At 34.0% G+C, this 17,601-nt stretch overlaps 1 protein-coding gene across 3 annotated transcripts in view; it reads right to left on the reverse strand.

Moving 5' to 3' along the window:
* LOC126727322 (G-type lectin S-receptor-like serine/threonine-protein kinase At1g11410) overlaps positions 1 to 17,601 on the reverse strand; it is a 127,939-nt gene that overhangs the window by 63,956 nt on the left and 46,382 nt on the right. For 2 of the 3 annotated variants that reach the window (XM_050432924.1, XM_050432926.1), the window contains 5 exons: positions 17,318 to 17,511; positions 16,728 to 16,938; positions 16,311 to 16,548; positions 15,884 to 16,034; positions 15,336 to 15,800 (listed from right to left, as the gene is read on the reverse strand). In XM_050432924.1, the coding sequence (XP_050288881.1) occupies positions 15,492 to 15,800; positions 15,884 to 16,034; positions 16,311 to 16,548; positions 16,728 to 16,938; positions 17,318 to 17,511 (1,103 nt within the window). In that variant the 3' untranslated portion in view covers positions 15,336 to 15,491. Of the gene's footprint in view, positions 1 to 15,335; positions 15,801 to 15,883; positions 16,035 to 16,310; positions 16,549 to 16,727; positions 16,939 to 17,317; positions 17,512 to 17,601 lie in introns of those variants that run through there. The other variant, XM_050432925.1, reaches the window with a different exon arrangement.

Genomic DNA, 17,601 nt, shown 5'->3' on the forward strand with positions numbered 1-17,601 from the left:
AAATGGGACACAGCCCAATCAAAATTTTGAAAAAATTTGCCCAAAAACAAAGTTCCTAACCCTTTTTTCGAAAAATCCCCAATTTTAAAACCCTAAGTTAATTTCTGCATAATCTTGAAAAAAATGAGAAGAATGTTAAGAAAAACATACCTTTAAGTTGATTGTGCCGAAATCAAGCTTGAAAATGATGGGGTTTGATTAAAAATCAGTTTTGGGTTGAGAGAGGTTCGAGTGAGGCAATGAGAGGGAAAATAGAGATTGTTTTAAAAAACTGTCACATCAGTCCTATAAAACTGAAAACACGCATTTTTCACGAGTTAGATAGTCGCGAAATTACTCACGAAAAACACCATTGAAGCACAAAAACTTTCGCAAGAAGCTTCTAGTCACGAAACAGTCACAAGACAGTTGCGATAGCCTCTGTATGAAACTTGTGTTTTTCCATTTTTGCCTAAAAATCTTTTCGCGAGAAGTGATTGGTCGCGAAATAGTCACGAGACAGTTGCGATACTCTCTGTATGAATTTTGAGATTTTTAGTTTTCCCTTAAACTCTTTTCGCAGAAAGCTCTTAGTCACGAGCTTCTTGCAAAAATGCCTCTGAACAAGTTTTTGAAGAACAACACAAAAATGCATTTTGAATCAAAAACTTAAAGCACAAAAGTATAATAACATTTTTAAAAACATATTAAATAATCAAAAATCTTTTTGGGTTTGATCGGCAAGCAATTGAGCAAACACATCACATTTGAGCATGTACAATCACACAAATGAGATAAGCATTAATTGAACTAAAATTGTGTATTGTGAGTGAGTATCAAATGTGGAATAATCCTTAGACCAGAGTGAAGCTTCAATGATCAATTCAATCAAGTCATACATAACTGGTACTAAGTCAAGTGGTTTATCTCAATTATAGAAATGAACAAATATGACCTCCCATAAGAAAATGATTACAAATCTTAGAAGCTTTTCATTTGGCTTCTGCACAAATCATAACATTTGATCATTTGTTGAACAATATATCTTATTTTGAGATCGGTGCTTGAAATTTTTGATATTTCAATATTGAGAATGAGCCTTTGGATTTTTTAGCACCATACATTTCAATTAAAAAATCGCTTTCCCTTTTTCCTAGTCAAATACTAGTATGCGTGACGGCTTTTGCAGCTCATTATCTCTTTTCATTTTGAGATTTATATTAGTTGAGCTCTTTAAGCAAAAACATAAAATAAAGGTGGGAAGAGATATTAGCACAAGTCTATGCAAGTATCAAGACCATCAAGACTATTGACCAATCATTCATGATAAACTTGAAGATATATTTACAACAATCACACGTAGTTTTCAAGATTTCTCCCACAAAGATATATATGCATACAAAACAAGCTAAGCTCGAAAATGCACTATGCCATTAGTACGAAGGTACTAGGCCAAACTCCTATGTGATATACACAACACAAGCGATCAAACTTTTTGGAGATTTTTCAATTTTTATGGGTTTTTGAATTTTTGAACACACTCAAAAACAGGACAAGTAAAGTAAGATCAACAAAACAACAAGTACAGAACAAAACTTGTAAAAGAAACATGCTACAAACTGGAAGCAATGACACAAGAGAATTATGTATGACCCCCTAGATCAAGGGTTTTACATGGAGTCGCTACTTATTTAATTTAAAAGGAAAAATAAGAAAACCTTTAATGAAAAATACTTCTATAGTATTAATGTATATGACAATTTACATCAAATTTTTTAACAAAAATTTACAATGCTTTTTGTCCTAGATACAATCTAAGAAAAGTAAATTACATTGCTTTATTTCCTAGTTACATTCTAAAAAAAAGTAAAATTGTATATACAAGAGCATTGTCTAGAACCCTTGATCTTGGTTCGGAGGCTAATTTACGAGATGGGAAGGGATTAAGCATCCATCTCGCCCGGTAAAACTGGTCTCCTAGGTTAAGGTGGCCAATGTCATGTCATGTCAAACAAATACAAAGAATATGCCATATAAATATGTAATTTGCAAGAATTGTAAACAAATGTGTTAGGGGAATTTGACATAAAGAGAAACAACAAAAAATGAAACTTGTTAGATAACAATTTTAATGTAAAAAAAATGAAGGTAATGGCATGTTCATCCAAGAGATCAATATAAACAAAAAATTCCTAGCCTAGACATGTTCATCTAAGCATGTGAAGGAAAAACAAAATTGTCATGTTATTTGTCATGAACATAATTGCAAAGAGAAACAAATAAAAATAAAACCTTTAAGCATATTTGATCATCCAAGCAATTATGAAGAGAAGTAAAGGAAAACCCTAGACATGTTTATCTAGACAAAATCAACATACTTTGACATGTTTGTTCAAGCATTTTAAAAAAAGTAAAATAACTACCTAGACATTTTCATCTAAGTATTCAAGAGAAATTTGTGCTTTAACCTAGAAGTGTTTATCTAAGCATTCAAGAGAAAATTGTGTATTAGCCTAGAAGTGTTCATCTAAGCATTCAAGAGAAAATTGTGTATTAGCTAGAAATGTTCATCTAAGCATGTAAGAGAAAATCAATTAGACATATAGGCATGTTCATCCAAGCATAGCATAAAAGAAGTGAATAATGATTTGTAAGCATTTATTCTAGCATGTATAAAGAATTAAAAAAAAAAAAACACACACACACACACACACACAATTAACTACTTACCGGCATAAATTAAAAGGGGGAAGTGATCACTTAAAGGGCTAGGGAGAAAGCAAGGAAGTACTAAACTACAACCAAAGTAAGAACAACGGTTGTTTAACAGTTTTTCTTTTTTGCTTTCTCACTAGCTCTCTAGAGGGAATTCGGGGTCCAGAAAATGGAAGAGGTCTTCTCTATTTATAGGGGAAGGGATGGCTTAGCTTTAAAGCTAAGTTATTAGCTTTCTTCTGAAGCTAAAGGAGGAGATAACCTGTTTAAATGAGCTGGAACGGATTTGGTGTTGATCTCCATTCAAATTTTGAAATGATGTTGCACCTGCTTTGTATTTTGGCTCTAATTTTCCGCTCAAAATTCCAATTGATTCAAAATGGGATTTTTTTTGAAAGGAAATTCAATTATCTACAACTTTTTCAGAAATAGAGAAAGCCAAATTTCAACATTATCCATGCCAAAAATGTGTTTCAAATTGCTGCTGAAATTAGTAACGTCTTTTGAGCATTTTTGAATTTTTTCACAGGATGTATTTGTTTCTTTATCCAATTTATTTTTCAAAAATATTTCTTCTGAAGCAAAGGGAAAGGATAAGTCTATTAGATAGGCTTGAACAGATTTATTGCTGATCCCCATTTGAAATTTTGAGAGAAAATTGAAGATAATGCTGAGTTTGTGTTATCTTCTGCATCTGTTTCGTATTTTGGCCATAACATGCTGCTTAAAATTCCAATTGATTCGGAATTGATGTTTCTTGAAAGGAAATTCAATTTTCTATAACTTTTATAGAAATAGAGAAATCCAAATTTCAATGTTTTCTAGGCCAAAAATGTGATTCAAGTTGCTGCTGAAGATAATGACGTTTTCTGAGCATTTTTCTATTTTTTTTTTTATAATTTTTCAGGGATCATATCTCCAAATTTTTTTTCAAAAGAGCAGATAAGATGCCATAAAGAAAAACATTTTTTTTTTCTTTTAAAAAAATGAAATAAAATGAAATCCAATCAAAAATCACACTTGATTAATTTTAAATTAATTCTTGTGAGAACCAATCAAAATTAAGTGTTTAGAATAGGACGTGATCAGGCCCATCGTGTAGATGAGCCATGATCATTGAAAATTGTTTGTATGATAACTTTTGATTAGGTGGTCTAATCAAATCCTATGACATACCATTATGATCGTTAGAGCATCAGGATTTGTTTTGTATCACAAATCTGAAGATCTACCGGTTGGTTAAATACAAGTTGTAAAATGGGATGTCTACAATGATGCATGAACCTATGATCCTAAACATCGGAAGTATTAATGCATGGGCATAGAGAGTGATCATGCATAGATACCCTTCTTCACCCATTCTCTACGAGTATTTTGGGTGAGAGCCTTAGATGGCGGAGTACGACCAACATAACTTTCAAACCTCGGAGTGAAGCTAGCAAGGCATAGTGATATGTTCTTTAGCATTTCCATAACGTCTCCAATGAGATGTCCTTCACTATCTCCCTTAGTTTGTGCTTCCCTTGGTCTTCTCTTAGAACTTTCTTGGCCACGCATAGAGTCAACCTTCTTGAGCGCATGAAGCTTGAAACACTTTGGCCTTGTGTGCCCTTGTACGCTACAATGATGACACACATGCTTCACTTGGGGCCCCCTTTGATTTTTGGGTAATGACTTCCTTTTTTCCTTTGGTTTTGCACCAATGGTTCTTTTTATAGCAGCAAGGCTCTCAATCTCAGGCTTCACTTCTTTGAGTTTCTCGTCATTCTTGGCTAATATGAACCTTACTTCCTTCTTGGGTTCACTGCTAGAACTTCTCCGGTATAGCCTAAACCGGTCTTATCATTTTAAGATTTTTGAGAGGACAGCACGTTGTCAAGTTTCTTGGTGGAGATGCACTCAACCTTGGCATTAGCTTGAATAATTTCAAATTCAAGAAACTTGATCTTAGAGTAAGCTCCAACCAACTCTCCCTTGAGTTCTTCTACTTCACACTTTGCTTCCTTGAGTTGCACAAGTATACACTTATGTTCTTCTTCAACCTTTTTCATCTTTTTCACAGCAAGGTTCGCAACTTTGGCATATTTTCCATAATCTTCCAGCAGAGAATCATATGCTTTTCTAAGGTTGTTCTCCCCTTCATTTTGGCACATGTCTTCATCTTCTGATTCTTCAGTTTCCTCATCCTCAGAAATATTACCAAGTTCATCAACCAAATTGCTCAAATCATCCTTTGAATCAGTGGTGGCAATAGCCATAAAGGCCCTATAATTTCCTTCATTGTCACATTCTCCTTCCATGTTTGAATTTGAGCTGTTAGAATCGCTAAGGGTAGTGGCAAACACTTTACCCTTCCCTCTCAAATAGTTGGGAAATTCCTTCTTGAGCTGTCCATGGCCATTGCATTCGTAACACACAATTCCTTAAGAGGATTGTAACTCCTTTCCATCTTTCTTCTAGAACTCCTTCCTATCACCTTTGGAGGATGAAAACTTTCCTTTGCTAAATGGCTTTCCACTTTTTTTCATCTTTAGAAATTTTTGGAAGTTCTTTGCAAGGAATGCTACCTCCTTCTCCACATCATCTTCTTCGGAGGAGTCATCCATTCTCTCGATGATGGTTTTGAGAGCAAGAGATTTGCTCGTCTTGTGAGAAGGCAGTCTTAGCTCATATGTTTGGAGAGATCCAATGAGTTCTTGGATTTTGATCTCATCCAAATCCTTACTTTCCTCTATAGCTGTGACCTTCACACGGAAGCTCTCCGGTAAGGACCTTAACATCTTTCTCACCACCTTAGCATCTTCAATCTTCTCTTTAAGATTGAGCTTAGCAATTACGATTTCATTGAGCTTCCCATAGAATGAATCAAAAGACTCATCATCACCCATCTTGAGTTCTTCAAATCTAGTGGTAAGCATCTGGAGCTTTGTGTCCTTAACTATCTTGGTACCCTCATAAGTAGTCTCAAGAATCATCCAAGCTTCCTTGGCTGTCTCCACATGCGATACCCTATGAAATTCATCAGTAGACACACCACAGAATATAGCGTTAATAGTTTTACTGTTTGCACTAGCCAAAGCAAGAGCTGCCTTGTCCTATTGGGACTTGGGTGTCGTGGGTTTGACATACCCATTCTTGACAAAATCCCATACCGACTCATCTATAGCACACAGGAATGCCCTCATACAGACTTTCCAAAATGCATAGTTGCTCCCATCAAAAAAATGGTGGAGCATTGAGCGATTGTGATCAGTCCATCACAAAGGGTTCTAGGATCACACTTAGGTAATAAAACCACAGTGAGTGTACCTGTTCTGATACCAATTGAAAGATAAAAAATGTGTTAAAACACAAGAGCTGTTTAGACCCCCAAATTAAAGATTATGGCTCGATTGATTTTACTCTAGCTTATACAAAGTGCGAAAAAGAGTAAATGAGAGCGGATAAACAAATAAACTACTCTAACCCATATTCATTATAACACAGCAGTAAAATGCAAGGTAAAAGAGTAGGGAAGAAGAATGCAAACACAAGATAACACGCCGATGTGTTATCAAAGAGGAAACCGAAGTACTCGGCGTAAAACCTCTCAGCCGCCTTCCAAGCAGTAATCGATCCACTAAACAATCAGTTGGGATACATGAATAGCAAAGGACACTCCAAGCCTAGTCTACCCAATGCACCTAAACCTTCCAAGCTCCTACTCCAATAAGGCTTCTCAGAACCGTGTCTTGTCTAGCTCTTCGGATCCCGCAATACACCCAATTGCATCTGCCAAAGCTTGGCTTCTTCCAATGCTTCCCAAAAGCACCAAAACTTCACTTGACAGTCTAAAAGGTTGTAGTAAGTGTTTGGACTATCAACCTCTCAATGGTATGGAAATGGAGAGGTAGGAGTTGAGAAAAATCCACAAGTAATTGTGTAGAGAATTGTGGGCATAACAATCTCTAACTCTTAATGTTTATGGCTAGGGTTTTCTCTCAGAAGCACTCTCTCTCTCTCTCTCTCTCTCACAACCCTTACAATGAAATCCCACAAATAATACAGGGTACATAAGATTGAATATAATTACAATCAAATTTGGCACGAAATAAAAGCCAACAAAAACATAGTTGTAAATTATAATTTTACAATTATGATCTATCTTTGTAACATCTGGCACTACAGTTGACCTGTCCTTGTACATAACTTATTCATTAAATATCACATTTCTACTTCTGATGATTTTTCTGTTTTGTTCATCCAAAAACCGATAGCTAAGAAAGTTTTTGGTAATCCAGCATGCAACCCCATACTCCTAGCACGCTCATTGAGAGTTCTATTCATGCGCTCAGCCACACCATTTTGCTGTAGTGTCCCAGGAATAGTCTTCTCTATCTTGATTCCATGTGCAGCACAATACTTACTGAACCCTCCATCTATGTACTCTCCTTCATTGTCTGACCTCAAACATTTGACTTTCAGGCCTATTTCTGTCTCAACCATAGCCTTCCATTCTTAAAAGTCTCAAATACATTAGATTTATTTTTTAGAAAATAAACTCATACCTTTCTGCTTGAGTCATCAATGAAAGTGATGTAATACCTTGAACCTCCAAGGGATGCAACCGGAGAAGGCCCCCACAAATTAGTGTGTACTAACTCCAATTTTTCAGCCTTCGATGTCTTGTCAGTTTTCAAGAAGCTTACCTTTTTTTGCTTTCCAAAGATGCAGCTTACACATGTCAAAATCAATGGACTTCAATTCTGGTAGTTTCCCTTTTGACAACAGCATCTTCATCCCTTTCTCACTCATGTGACCAAGTCTGCGGTGCCATAGGCTTATATCAGTACTTGCTTCAACAACTACAATTGTGTCTCTTGGACTTGAGGTCATATATAGAGTACCAGTCTTCTTTCCACTGGCTAATACTCTAGCTCCCTTTATAACCTTACAAGTACCACCAACAAACAATATTGCATGCCCTTCATCATCAAGTTTTTCAACAAAAATCAAATTCCTCCTCAGGTTAGAAATATGTCAAACCTTCTCCAGTAACCAAACAAACCCATTGGGCAACAATATTCGGACGTCTCCCATACCCACAACATCCAAGGTTGTACCATTAGCCAAATACACCTTACCAAAATCACCTACAACATAGTTTTGTATGATTTCTTAGTGTGGAGTGGTATGAAACGAAGCTCCTGAGTCCAAAACCTAATTATCAAATGGATCTTCTATTGTAAGAAGTAATACATCCTGTATCTCTTCTGTTGCAGCATTAGTAGAATCATCTTCTTTCTTCTTCTTAGGACTTTTGCATTGCCTCCTAAAGTGACCCGTTTTCCCACAGTTCCAGCATTTTACTTGTTGGCCTAATCTAGATTTACTTCTGTTCCAATTAGAATTTCTAGATTTTGATCTGCCCCGATTTGAATTTCTATCATTACCTTTGTCTTTTGTCTCAAGGTTTAGGGCAGAATCAGATCCTGAGGTTTCACCTGCATCTCTTTTGTGAATCTCTTTAGCCAGAATTAAATCCCGTATGCCATTGTACTTCAGCTTTTCTTTTGCTGTAGAATTGCTTACTGTCATCCTTATTGCCTCCCAACTGTTTGGCAAAGAAGCCAAAATGATCAGTGCACAAATCTCATCATCAAAGTGAATTTCTATAGATGACAATTGATTTGTGATAGTGTTAAATTCATTCAGATGTTGTGCTACTGATGCATTCTCTGCCATCTTCAAATTTAATAGTTTCTTCATCAGATACACCTTGTTGTTTGCTGACGGCTTTTCATACATACCAGACAAAGCCTTCATCAAATCTGTTGTGGTCTTCTCCTTTACAACATTGTGTGCAACAAACCTAGACAGAGTTAACCTGATGACTCCCAGTACCTGTCTGTCAAGAAGAGCACATTCCTCATCCTTCATAGTTGCAGGTTTTTCCCCTAGAAACAGCAGATGCAACTTCTTCCCATAAAGATAATCCTCAATTTGTATCCTCCAAAATCCAAAGTTTGTGCCATCGAACTTTTCTATTCCAAACGCCTTTCCTGCTTCCTCTGCCATTGCTCCCACTCAAACCTAACCCTAAGCTCTGATACCAGTTGAAGGGAATTAACATGAAATTCCCAAACTAGTGAGAAATAAAATAGAGAAAACACATGCCAAAAAAAAATTAATAACATGCACAAGACAGTGTTTACGTGGTTCGGCAATTTGCCTATGTCCACGGAGTTGTAAGGATTTAACTATTATCAGGGAAAAAAATACAAAGTGCGGCAGTACCGTTTTTCTCTCTCTCAAAAACTACATCAAGAAACCCTAATCACCAAAACAACGGTTTCTATATCCTGCGCACAAGATTCACAATGGGCTACAAAATGGACCCCTAGGAGGCTTGTCCATGAGCGCTATGGCTTGGGCCTACCGGCCTAAGCCTTCACTCCATGGATTAAGTCTCAGAAAATCTCCCGTTAAAAACCACGCAACATCATTTTAGGTCGGTCGTCATCCGAATCAAACATAACTAGGCTCCACAAAACCCAACACATTAAATGTAATAAGACTAAAGCCATGTAATTTTAATTTTCCTTTGATCCAGTGATATATATTTCATTCAATTGTTCAATAAAGAGGTATATTCATAAAGGATTCTTATTTTTCCACAAATAAGTAAGTGGTGACTACATAAACTCACACACACCTAACATTTTAAGCTGGTTTTGATACTCCCCTAGAATGTCCTAGATAAAATATTTGATTGTACTGACATGTACCAGATATTTTTCAAGCATTCCATCTAGTATATTAAGAAAATAGTTGAAAATTAAAAAAAAAAATATTAAAATATGTTATTTAAACTAATAAATTGGGTTATTGTATTTTAGCTAACATTAGGACTTCTTTTTAAATTATATGTTTATAAACATTTTAATAAATAAAACCTACATACATATATAATATACATTTATGTATTCTTTTTTTTTTTTTGAGAAAGAATAATATATGTTTATGTAGGTGTGTATGTTTTATTTATTTACATTTTTATAAACATATATTATTTATGTAAATATATGGATATTGGTAACTCTAAAACGATACACTAGTATTAATTGGTACAGAAAGATATTGTTCCTTTGTCCACAACAAAATGACCATCGGCATAAAATTGACTCCCTTGCTTCTAACAGCTTGAATTTAATGAAAAAAAAAAAGGGATCTCTCATTTGTATATGTTATTCACCAGTACATATATAAAGAAGTGGTGTCCAAGTCTTTGTTAGACTATTCTACTCTTTACCCAATCCTTAACCATAGGATACCCCAAAACCCTATGAGCCAATAATTGTTAATTAAATCAGCAATAAATTTGGAGTGCAAATATTTTTATCGCATATTTACATTCTTGTCCTAATTGTTGACATATATAGTTTGTTTGATTGGAAAAGCTAAAGGTACTGCAAACACAAACTTTACAAAATGATATAGCAATAGATTTGTTTGGATTAACTATTTTAAAATTTTCATTTTTAAAAAAGAGGTATTTACAGTATCCTCCTTTGAGGTTTGGAGAAATGACAATCCGTCCCAAAGTTGAAGAGAAAAAACATTATCCCCATTGACATTTTGACCAAACTTTGTTAAATTAATGTTAAAAATATTGTATACTAATAAGCCCTTTGCTTCAAGGAATAGTTTCCAAAATCATCATCCATTTCAAAATTTAAAAAAGTTGTTTGAAATTTTAATTAAAATGTATTTTGAAATATTAAGTATGACTTTTACTTCTTCTTTTACAACGGATTATGGAGAGATTTGCTAATTGTTGTTGCAAGTGTCTTGGTGCTTAATGAATTTTGTATTTAAAAAAAAAAAAAAAAAAATTATCAGTTATGTTTTTACTAATCATTATTAAACTTTTGTAAAGAGATTCTTAAAGAAATTTAAAGGATAAACTATGTATTTGGTTCATATCCTTTATATCATATTTCAATTTGGTCTATAACATTTCAATTGTGTGAATTTGGTTCCTAACCTTTCAATGTTGTGTCAATTCAATCCCTATCATTATTGTTTGGATGAAAATTGTTAACATGGCTAATAGCCAAAATAAAAAACTAGTTTTTGTTGATGTGGCAATAAATTAATTTTTTATTTTGGTCATTTGCAACGTCATCAATTTCTATCCAAAAGATAACAGCAAAGACTAAATTGACACTACACTAGAAGGTTAAGAACTAAATTGACACAATTGAAAGATTGGGGATCAAATTGAAATATAGTGTAAAGGATAAGGACTAAATACATAGTTTACCCAAATTTAAAATATCTTGTTATTAATATAAACAGAAGGGGAAAAGTGTTAATTTTTTCGTACCACAAGGGAAGAGAGTAGTTTTTCTTTCAGGTTTAAAGTGAAGTGTCATTCCTCCAAATCTCAAATGAGGAGAGTGTTATTATCCCTTTAAAAAATAACAATTTTAAAATGTACATTTAAAAAAAAAAAAAACGACTTTTAAGATTTTGTCAATACAAAATCTTGGCAGCCATTATTTCATTTGTAAAAATTCCAATTTGTTTTCGAAAAAAAAAAAAAAAAAAAAATCATGTTTTCACATTGGGATCATGAGAATGTCAAGATAACTTAATTTGTCCCCAATTGAATCTCTAATTATTATGGGTTTTAATTAGCTCAACTGATAAAGTCTCGGATGGATCAATAAGAGATTTGTGATTCAATCTCTGCCTACACCAAAAACTGATTGGTGTCTTGATCTGATGATAAAGAGCTATAATCAGGAGTGAATGCCATAGATTGAAATTCTCTTAAAAAAAAAAAAAAAAAAAATCTTTGATTACTTAATTTTATAGATCATAAGTCAAAATAACCAAAACACCCTTAGGTGACCAAACTTTGACCTTGATACCTTCTTTTGTCTCCCACTCTCTCTTGAGCCTTAGGCTTCAGTTTTTCTTATCTTAGTTTAGGGTCACGTTATAGCTAGACAATGTCATATATTTAAAGCAAGAATTGCCTCCTCTTAATTTCTACAAATAAAAACTAGGCTTCCATTTCAATTCAATTTCAAACCAAGTAGGCCTTTTAAATTTCTAGTGCTTTCTTTTTCAGTGAATCGGAGCAATGTGTCGGTTTCGGCTGGTGTCACATTCTTGTGAAGAGGATCCAAAGCAAAGATTTAAGAGAAAGAGGCCCACTGCTACTAATGCTTCTGCTTCCAACATAGAAATCTAATAAAATAGAGCAAACTGTACTACTGAACTACACAAAATTAAAAATTGAGAAAGATTAAATAATCAGTGACATTTGGGATGCCATAACCACAACTATACGTCTATACCAGTTGTTAAGAGCCTTGCTGCCATAGAGCTCTATCAGTGTCATGTGGCTGCACTTTTAATCACCTATGAGCAATACGCATTTTTATTGATATGAAGACTTGAATTTTTAATTCACGCACAAAAATTGTAAGATAATTTTGGGATAGGGATGGAATTAGAGATAGGATTGGTACATGGACCTTAGGCCATGGCTGTGTTGTCACCATGGAGAAAATGGAAGTTTTGGTCATGACTACAATAAAGCGCCTCCTTTTGTGTGAACCTTAAGATGACTTTTTTTTTTTTGGGGGTAAAGTTAAGCTTATTTGGACTCCATAATCTTCGCTAATAGGATTTTGATCCAAAATCAAATAGCATGACTGAAGATTAATGAGACATTTGGGGGGGGGGGGGGGGGGGGGATGATGCTGTTGGTTGTACAAAGTATGGTCATGCATTTTCATTTATTTATTAATATTATTTGTGGAAAGGTTGAGGGGCATGTGACATGACAAGATAGGGTTTTCATTTATTAAAACGTTTAGTACACACTCTCTTAGATGCAGATTGCTTATATGCCAAGATTTTATAACTTATTAAGGTTTAGGAGGAAGGGTTTGAATTGCAGGGTTAGCAATTCAAACCCCACAATTACACACAACTTACATTTTGATTTCATCATTCATTGTGAATTTTTTGTTGAATTAGAAATTTGTTCTCGTTGGGCCAAACCATGAATTATAATTTTGGTCGAATCAGTGCTTCTATTTATGTGTCCAACTACTAATGTGTCCAACTACTATGTAAAGTATCTTCTCAAAAAGAAAAAGAAAAACCTACTATGTATGTATGTAGTCAAAGATATGAATAGAGTTGCTTGTAATAAATTGGCTGGTTTTCCCAGGTCTTGTACTGCTGAGTTGGTAACAGATGTTGTATTTGTTTATGAATAATGCTAAAGATACAAACTATTTTATAAAAAATTTACAAGCTACTGATGTCGTGAGTGATTATTGATAAATGAAAAAATTATATTAATGATGGGTCTAGATTAAAACCAATAAGAAGTTGGTCACATTAACATTTTATAAAAATATTGTAAAATAGTTTGTACTTGTAGCATTACTCTTTATGAATTAGGTGTTTTCAAAAAATCTTTCTAAATTCCCATAAAATATACTAATAATAATATTAAAGTTGAAGTCTTTAGAATTCAGGCCTATATTTATTTATTTATTTTTCTTGTTTTTGTTTTACTTATATTTGGATTGATGGATCAGTTGATAATCATTTTTGAAAGAAAGTCCATCAACTGTCATTAAAAAACATCAACCAGCTACATCAAGAGACGCTTGATTTTGGATGAAAGAAAGCACCTCTTCATTCCACAAAACCAGGTCCTGATACAAATTGAGAATGACTAGCCAATTTATGGGCAACTACATTTCTTCCTTCCTAAATCTTAATAATGAAAACCTCATATCCCTTTCAGAAAAAAAAGAAAAGAAAAAGAAAACCTCAGCCATAAGGGTCTGTTTCAAGTCTCCCTCTAAAATAATCATCCTTATCCCAACATCCATTATTAAAAGGTTGGCAACTTTTTGGTGCCAAAACATTTTAGATGTGGGTTTATTAATAGAATTGTATTAGAGTTTGGTTTTAGTGTGGGGTTTTGGATTTTGAGATTTAAATGTGTTAAGTTTTTTATGGGCCTTTCCCTCCCAAAAAAAAAAAAAAAAAATCTTTGTGGGCCTAGCATGTTTTAAGATTTTTCTAATGTTAGTTGAGAGAAACATTATGGGCGATGTTTATTGGGTTTTATTTTTTTAATTTTCGGTCGGGGTTTTTTTTAAAGAAATTTTTATTATGACTTGAGCGATTTTGGATTTTAATACGTAAATCGGTTTTGCTGGTTTTAATGGACTTTTGGGTTGACTGGCAAGTTTAGGTTATATTTCATATTGGGTTGAAAGGGCTGATGGACCAAATAAGGGCTTGAGCTTGGCTATTGGGGGTGCCATGGGCATAAGACAGGTGTGTAGACTGGATCATACAATAATTGACTGGGTCGGATAAAATTGCTGTTTGGGCTGTTCATTTTGTGTGTATAGGAAACGCTGTGTGTCTATGTGTGTATTTGTGAATCATGTATGCAGTGCTTGTGGGTGAGTGGGTAAATGGTTCTTTGTGTAAATTTAGAATCTATGTGAATGTGTGATTGTGACCAAGTTGTGCAAGTCTTACAAGATGTAAGTTGTGTGTAATTTAGGTATGCAAATCATACAAGATAATTACATTAAATTTGACCGTTGATGCTAATTAGTGCAATTTTCGACTAACTCTACTTTGCTATACTTCCCTCAATTCAAACTGATCACAAAAGATAAAGGAAGGAACTGTGAAACACAAGTGGCATATGGAGATTCATGGTGTACAAATAATGGAAGGGAAGATTATGATTCATCATTCTAGAAACTTTTGGTTGACTAAGAAATTTAGTCTCATGTTAATTAAAAGAAAGAAATTTCGTCTCATGGAGGGCCACATTAGAAACTATAATGTGTTGAATGATTCCTTAAATTTAATGTGTCCAACAATTGTCACAGGTTTCTTTTAACATTTAAGAAAATGTCAATTTTTTAACTGACAAAATTTAAGTCTTCAGAAAGACTTTGATTCATCTTCTTAGTCTTTATTAAGACTTTGATTCTTCTTCTTCATTAACCTTAAATTAGGATTGATAGATGTGTTGGAAAATTTTGGCGCCAAAACATTTTAGATTTGGGTTTATACTAATTTTGTTATGTTTAAATGTAGGTCAAAAGCTACTCTAAGATGACGAGAATAAACTCAATTCATATATTTTATCTGTATGTTTTACCTCAAAACTAATTTTTGAGTGAAATTTGTTTAATTGGAAAGTATTTGCTTGATTCCGGAAAAAAAAAAGTATACATTTTGGACTTTAAATTTGACACAAATTTCACTAAATTTTGATTTGAAACGAATAAATGTAACCATTTGAAGTTGGCATAATTATGTTGTGTCCAGGTGTTTGCTAAACCCTCATTAGATAGTTTGCTCAAGTGAAATTGCAAGAAACTATAATTGACTTTGAAGGCTTGGCGACTTACACTAATGATTTATAGTATAAAACTAACCCTTGTTCATCAAATTCTGAGGAGAAAAGTTACCATATTAAGTTTGGCTAAGAACAAACCTTCTTGAGCCTAAAAATTAGAAAACCCTATCTCCAGAGTGTTCTCCACATGAGATCATTTTAGAGTTTTTCACCTTGAGCCATAATGAAGAGATTATAACATAGTAAGTGTTCTTTCAAACTACAGAAAACTTGAACGTTTGCCAACAAGTTTGTCGGTAGCATGCCACTAGAGGGTTCTATAGAGTACCATATGCACTATATTTCTTCAAATATGAAATTGTAGTATAAGTAATAAGGGCATACTTCAACGAGCTTCAAGCATAGAAATAGTTACATCATTGATTTCACTAGGTGCTCCTGCAAAATTTAATGAGTCTTGACCAGAATTTATATTTCTTCGATTGATAAATGCTGGCTTGTTTGGTGCGGGAAGAGTTTTTTCATTTCCCAACATGGATACAATTTCTACCATGGTTGGTCGATCTGTTGCTTGTTCTTGCACGCATAAAAGACCAATTTGAATACATCTTGAAACTTCATGAGCAGGATATGCTTGACCCATTGATGAGTCAACTATGTCCAAGGCTTTGCCTTCCATCCATAAGTCCCAAACCTGAAAATTTAATAGTTTCATACTTAATACTTCTACAATGAAGTTCATTAATTCAAAACAAAATGATAATATAGTTTACTTACATGTCCTATTAAACTTAGGCATGGACTTGCAACATGGTAGTGATTGTTTCTCTTACCACTAATTATCTCTAGTGTTAACACACCATAACTAAAGACATCTGATTTGGCAGAATATAATCCTTCCATTGCATACTCTGGTGCCATATATCCACTGCAATTGAACGAAAGAAAATAATAATGATTGTGTGATTTTTTTTTTTTTTTAGCATTTGTTGTCGATGTGTTTGTGCATGTGTAGCCCACATATCTTTTCTTTGGTGCAAACTCAATTGGCATTCCTTACTTTCGAGTTTGAAGGGGTGTGTTAAGGATATGAATGCAATTGTGTGTGTTTGTGTGTGTGTGTGTGTGTGTGTGTGTGTGTGTGTGTGTGTGTGTGTGTGTGTGTGTGTGTGTGTGAGAGAGAGAGAGAGAGAGAGAGAGTTACTAGGTGCCAACAACTCTATTTGTATTTGCTTCAATTTGGTCATCTCCAAACATTCTAGCCAAACCAAAATCTGAAATTTTTGGATTCATTGCAGCATCGAGTAGGACATTGCTTGTTTTTAGATCTCTATGGATGATTTTTAGTCTTGAATCTCGATGAAGATATAAGACTCCTCGAGCAATACCAGAAATAATTTCAAATCGCTTACTCCAATCCAACAATTGCCTTCTAATTTCGTCTGGATAAAAAAGGAAAAAGAAAAAAGAAAGTGTCAATCCATAATGCATATTGAAAAACAGTTGAAGTTAAAATCATAATTTGTCTCTAGCTTGATTTTTATTATACTACAGTTTTAATAATGCCTGCAAGAAAGAATTAGATAGTTGAAAGCCATAAGTGAAGAAAGAAATGGTATACCAAAGATGAAAAAGTCTAGGCTTTTGTTTGGCATGTATTCATAGATTAACATCCTCTCTTCTTTGTGAATGCAGCAACCAAAAAGCCTCACAAGATTCCTATGCTGGAGTTTGGTTATTAGCATGACTTCATTCTTAAATTCCTCTGTGCCTTGCCTTGAACTTTTTGAGAGTGTTTTTACTGCTATTTCCTGTCCGTGGGCTAGTTGACCCTAAAATTATAATTGAGACTTCAAATTATTAAAATATTCTTTCTCAAAAAAAATATTAAAATATTAATTAAGAGCTACAAATATTAATAAATTATTATGATTTTTCTTACTATACTATCAGTATGCATTTGCCACTTTTAAACCACGTCCATGGCCTCCACCAAATATTATCTTACACATGTGGGGTTATTAGAAATTAAAATAACACATTGTGAGAGCTTCAGCCCAAAATTTTGAGCAATTATGATACTAGCTTTTCGACCTCAACCTTGCCCCAGATGTACAAAATTGTAGTCGTACATAAATAAGCATTACTTCACATTTAACCAAAGTTGTGTAGTTATCTTAGATATGCTTATCATGTATAAGGTGAAAGTACCTTGTAGACGGGGCCAAAGCCACCTTGACCAAGTCTTTTAGTAGGAGAGAAATTGTCTGTTGCTGCTAGTATGATGCTTATGTCGAAAATTAGTAGATCTGGTTTTCTTCTACCTTCATCAAGCTTTTGAGAAGCTTGAAAGGTTGTTGAACTTGCAGTAACATTATTGAACACTTTGAGCTGTCTTTCCCTTGCTGTTCTCATACAAGAACAGTTACAAATGATGGTTGTAAATTTGTAATCATGTTAAGCATTTATATATAATTGGACAAATTACACCGCAA

Source organism: Quercus robur, chromosome 5 (assembly GCF_932294415.1).
Source record: "Quercus robur chromosome 5, dhQueRobu3.1, whole genome shotgun sequence".
Classification (NCBI taxonomy): domain Eukaryota; kingdom Viridiplantae; phylum Streptophyta; class Magnoliopsida; order Fagales; family Fagaceae; genus Quercus; species Quercus robur.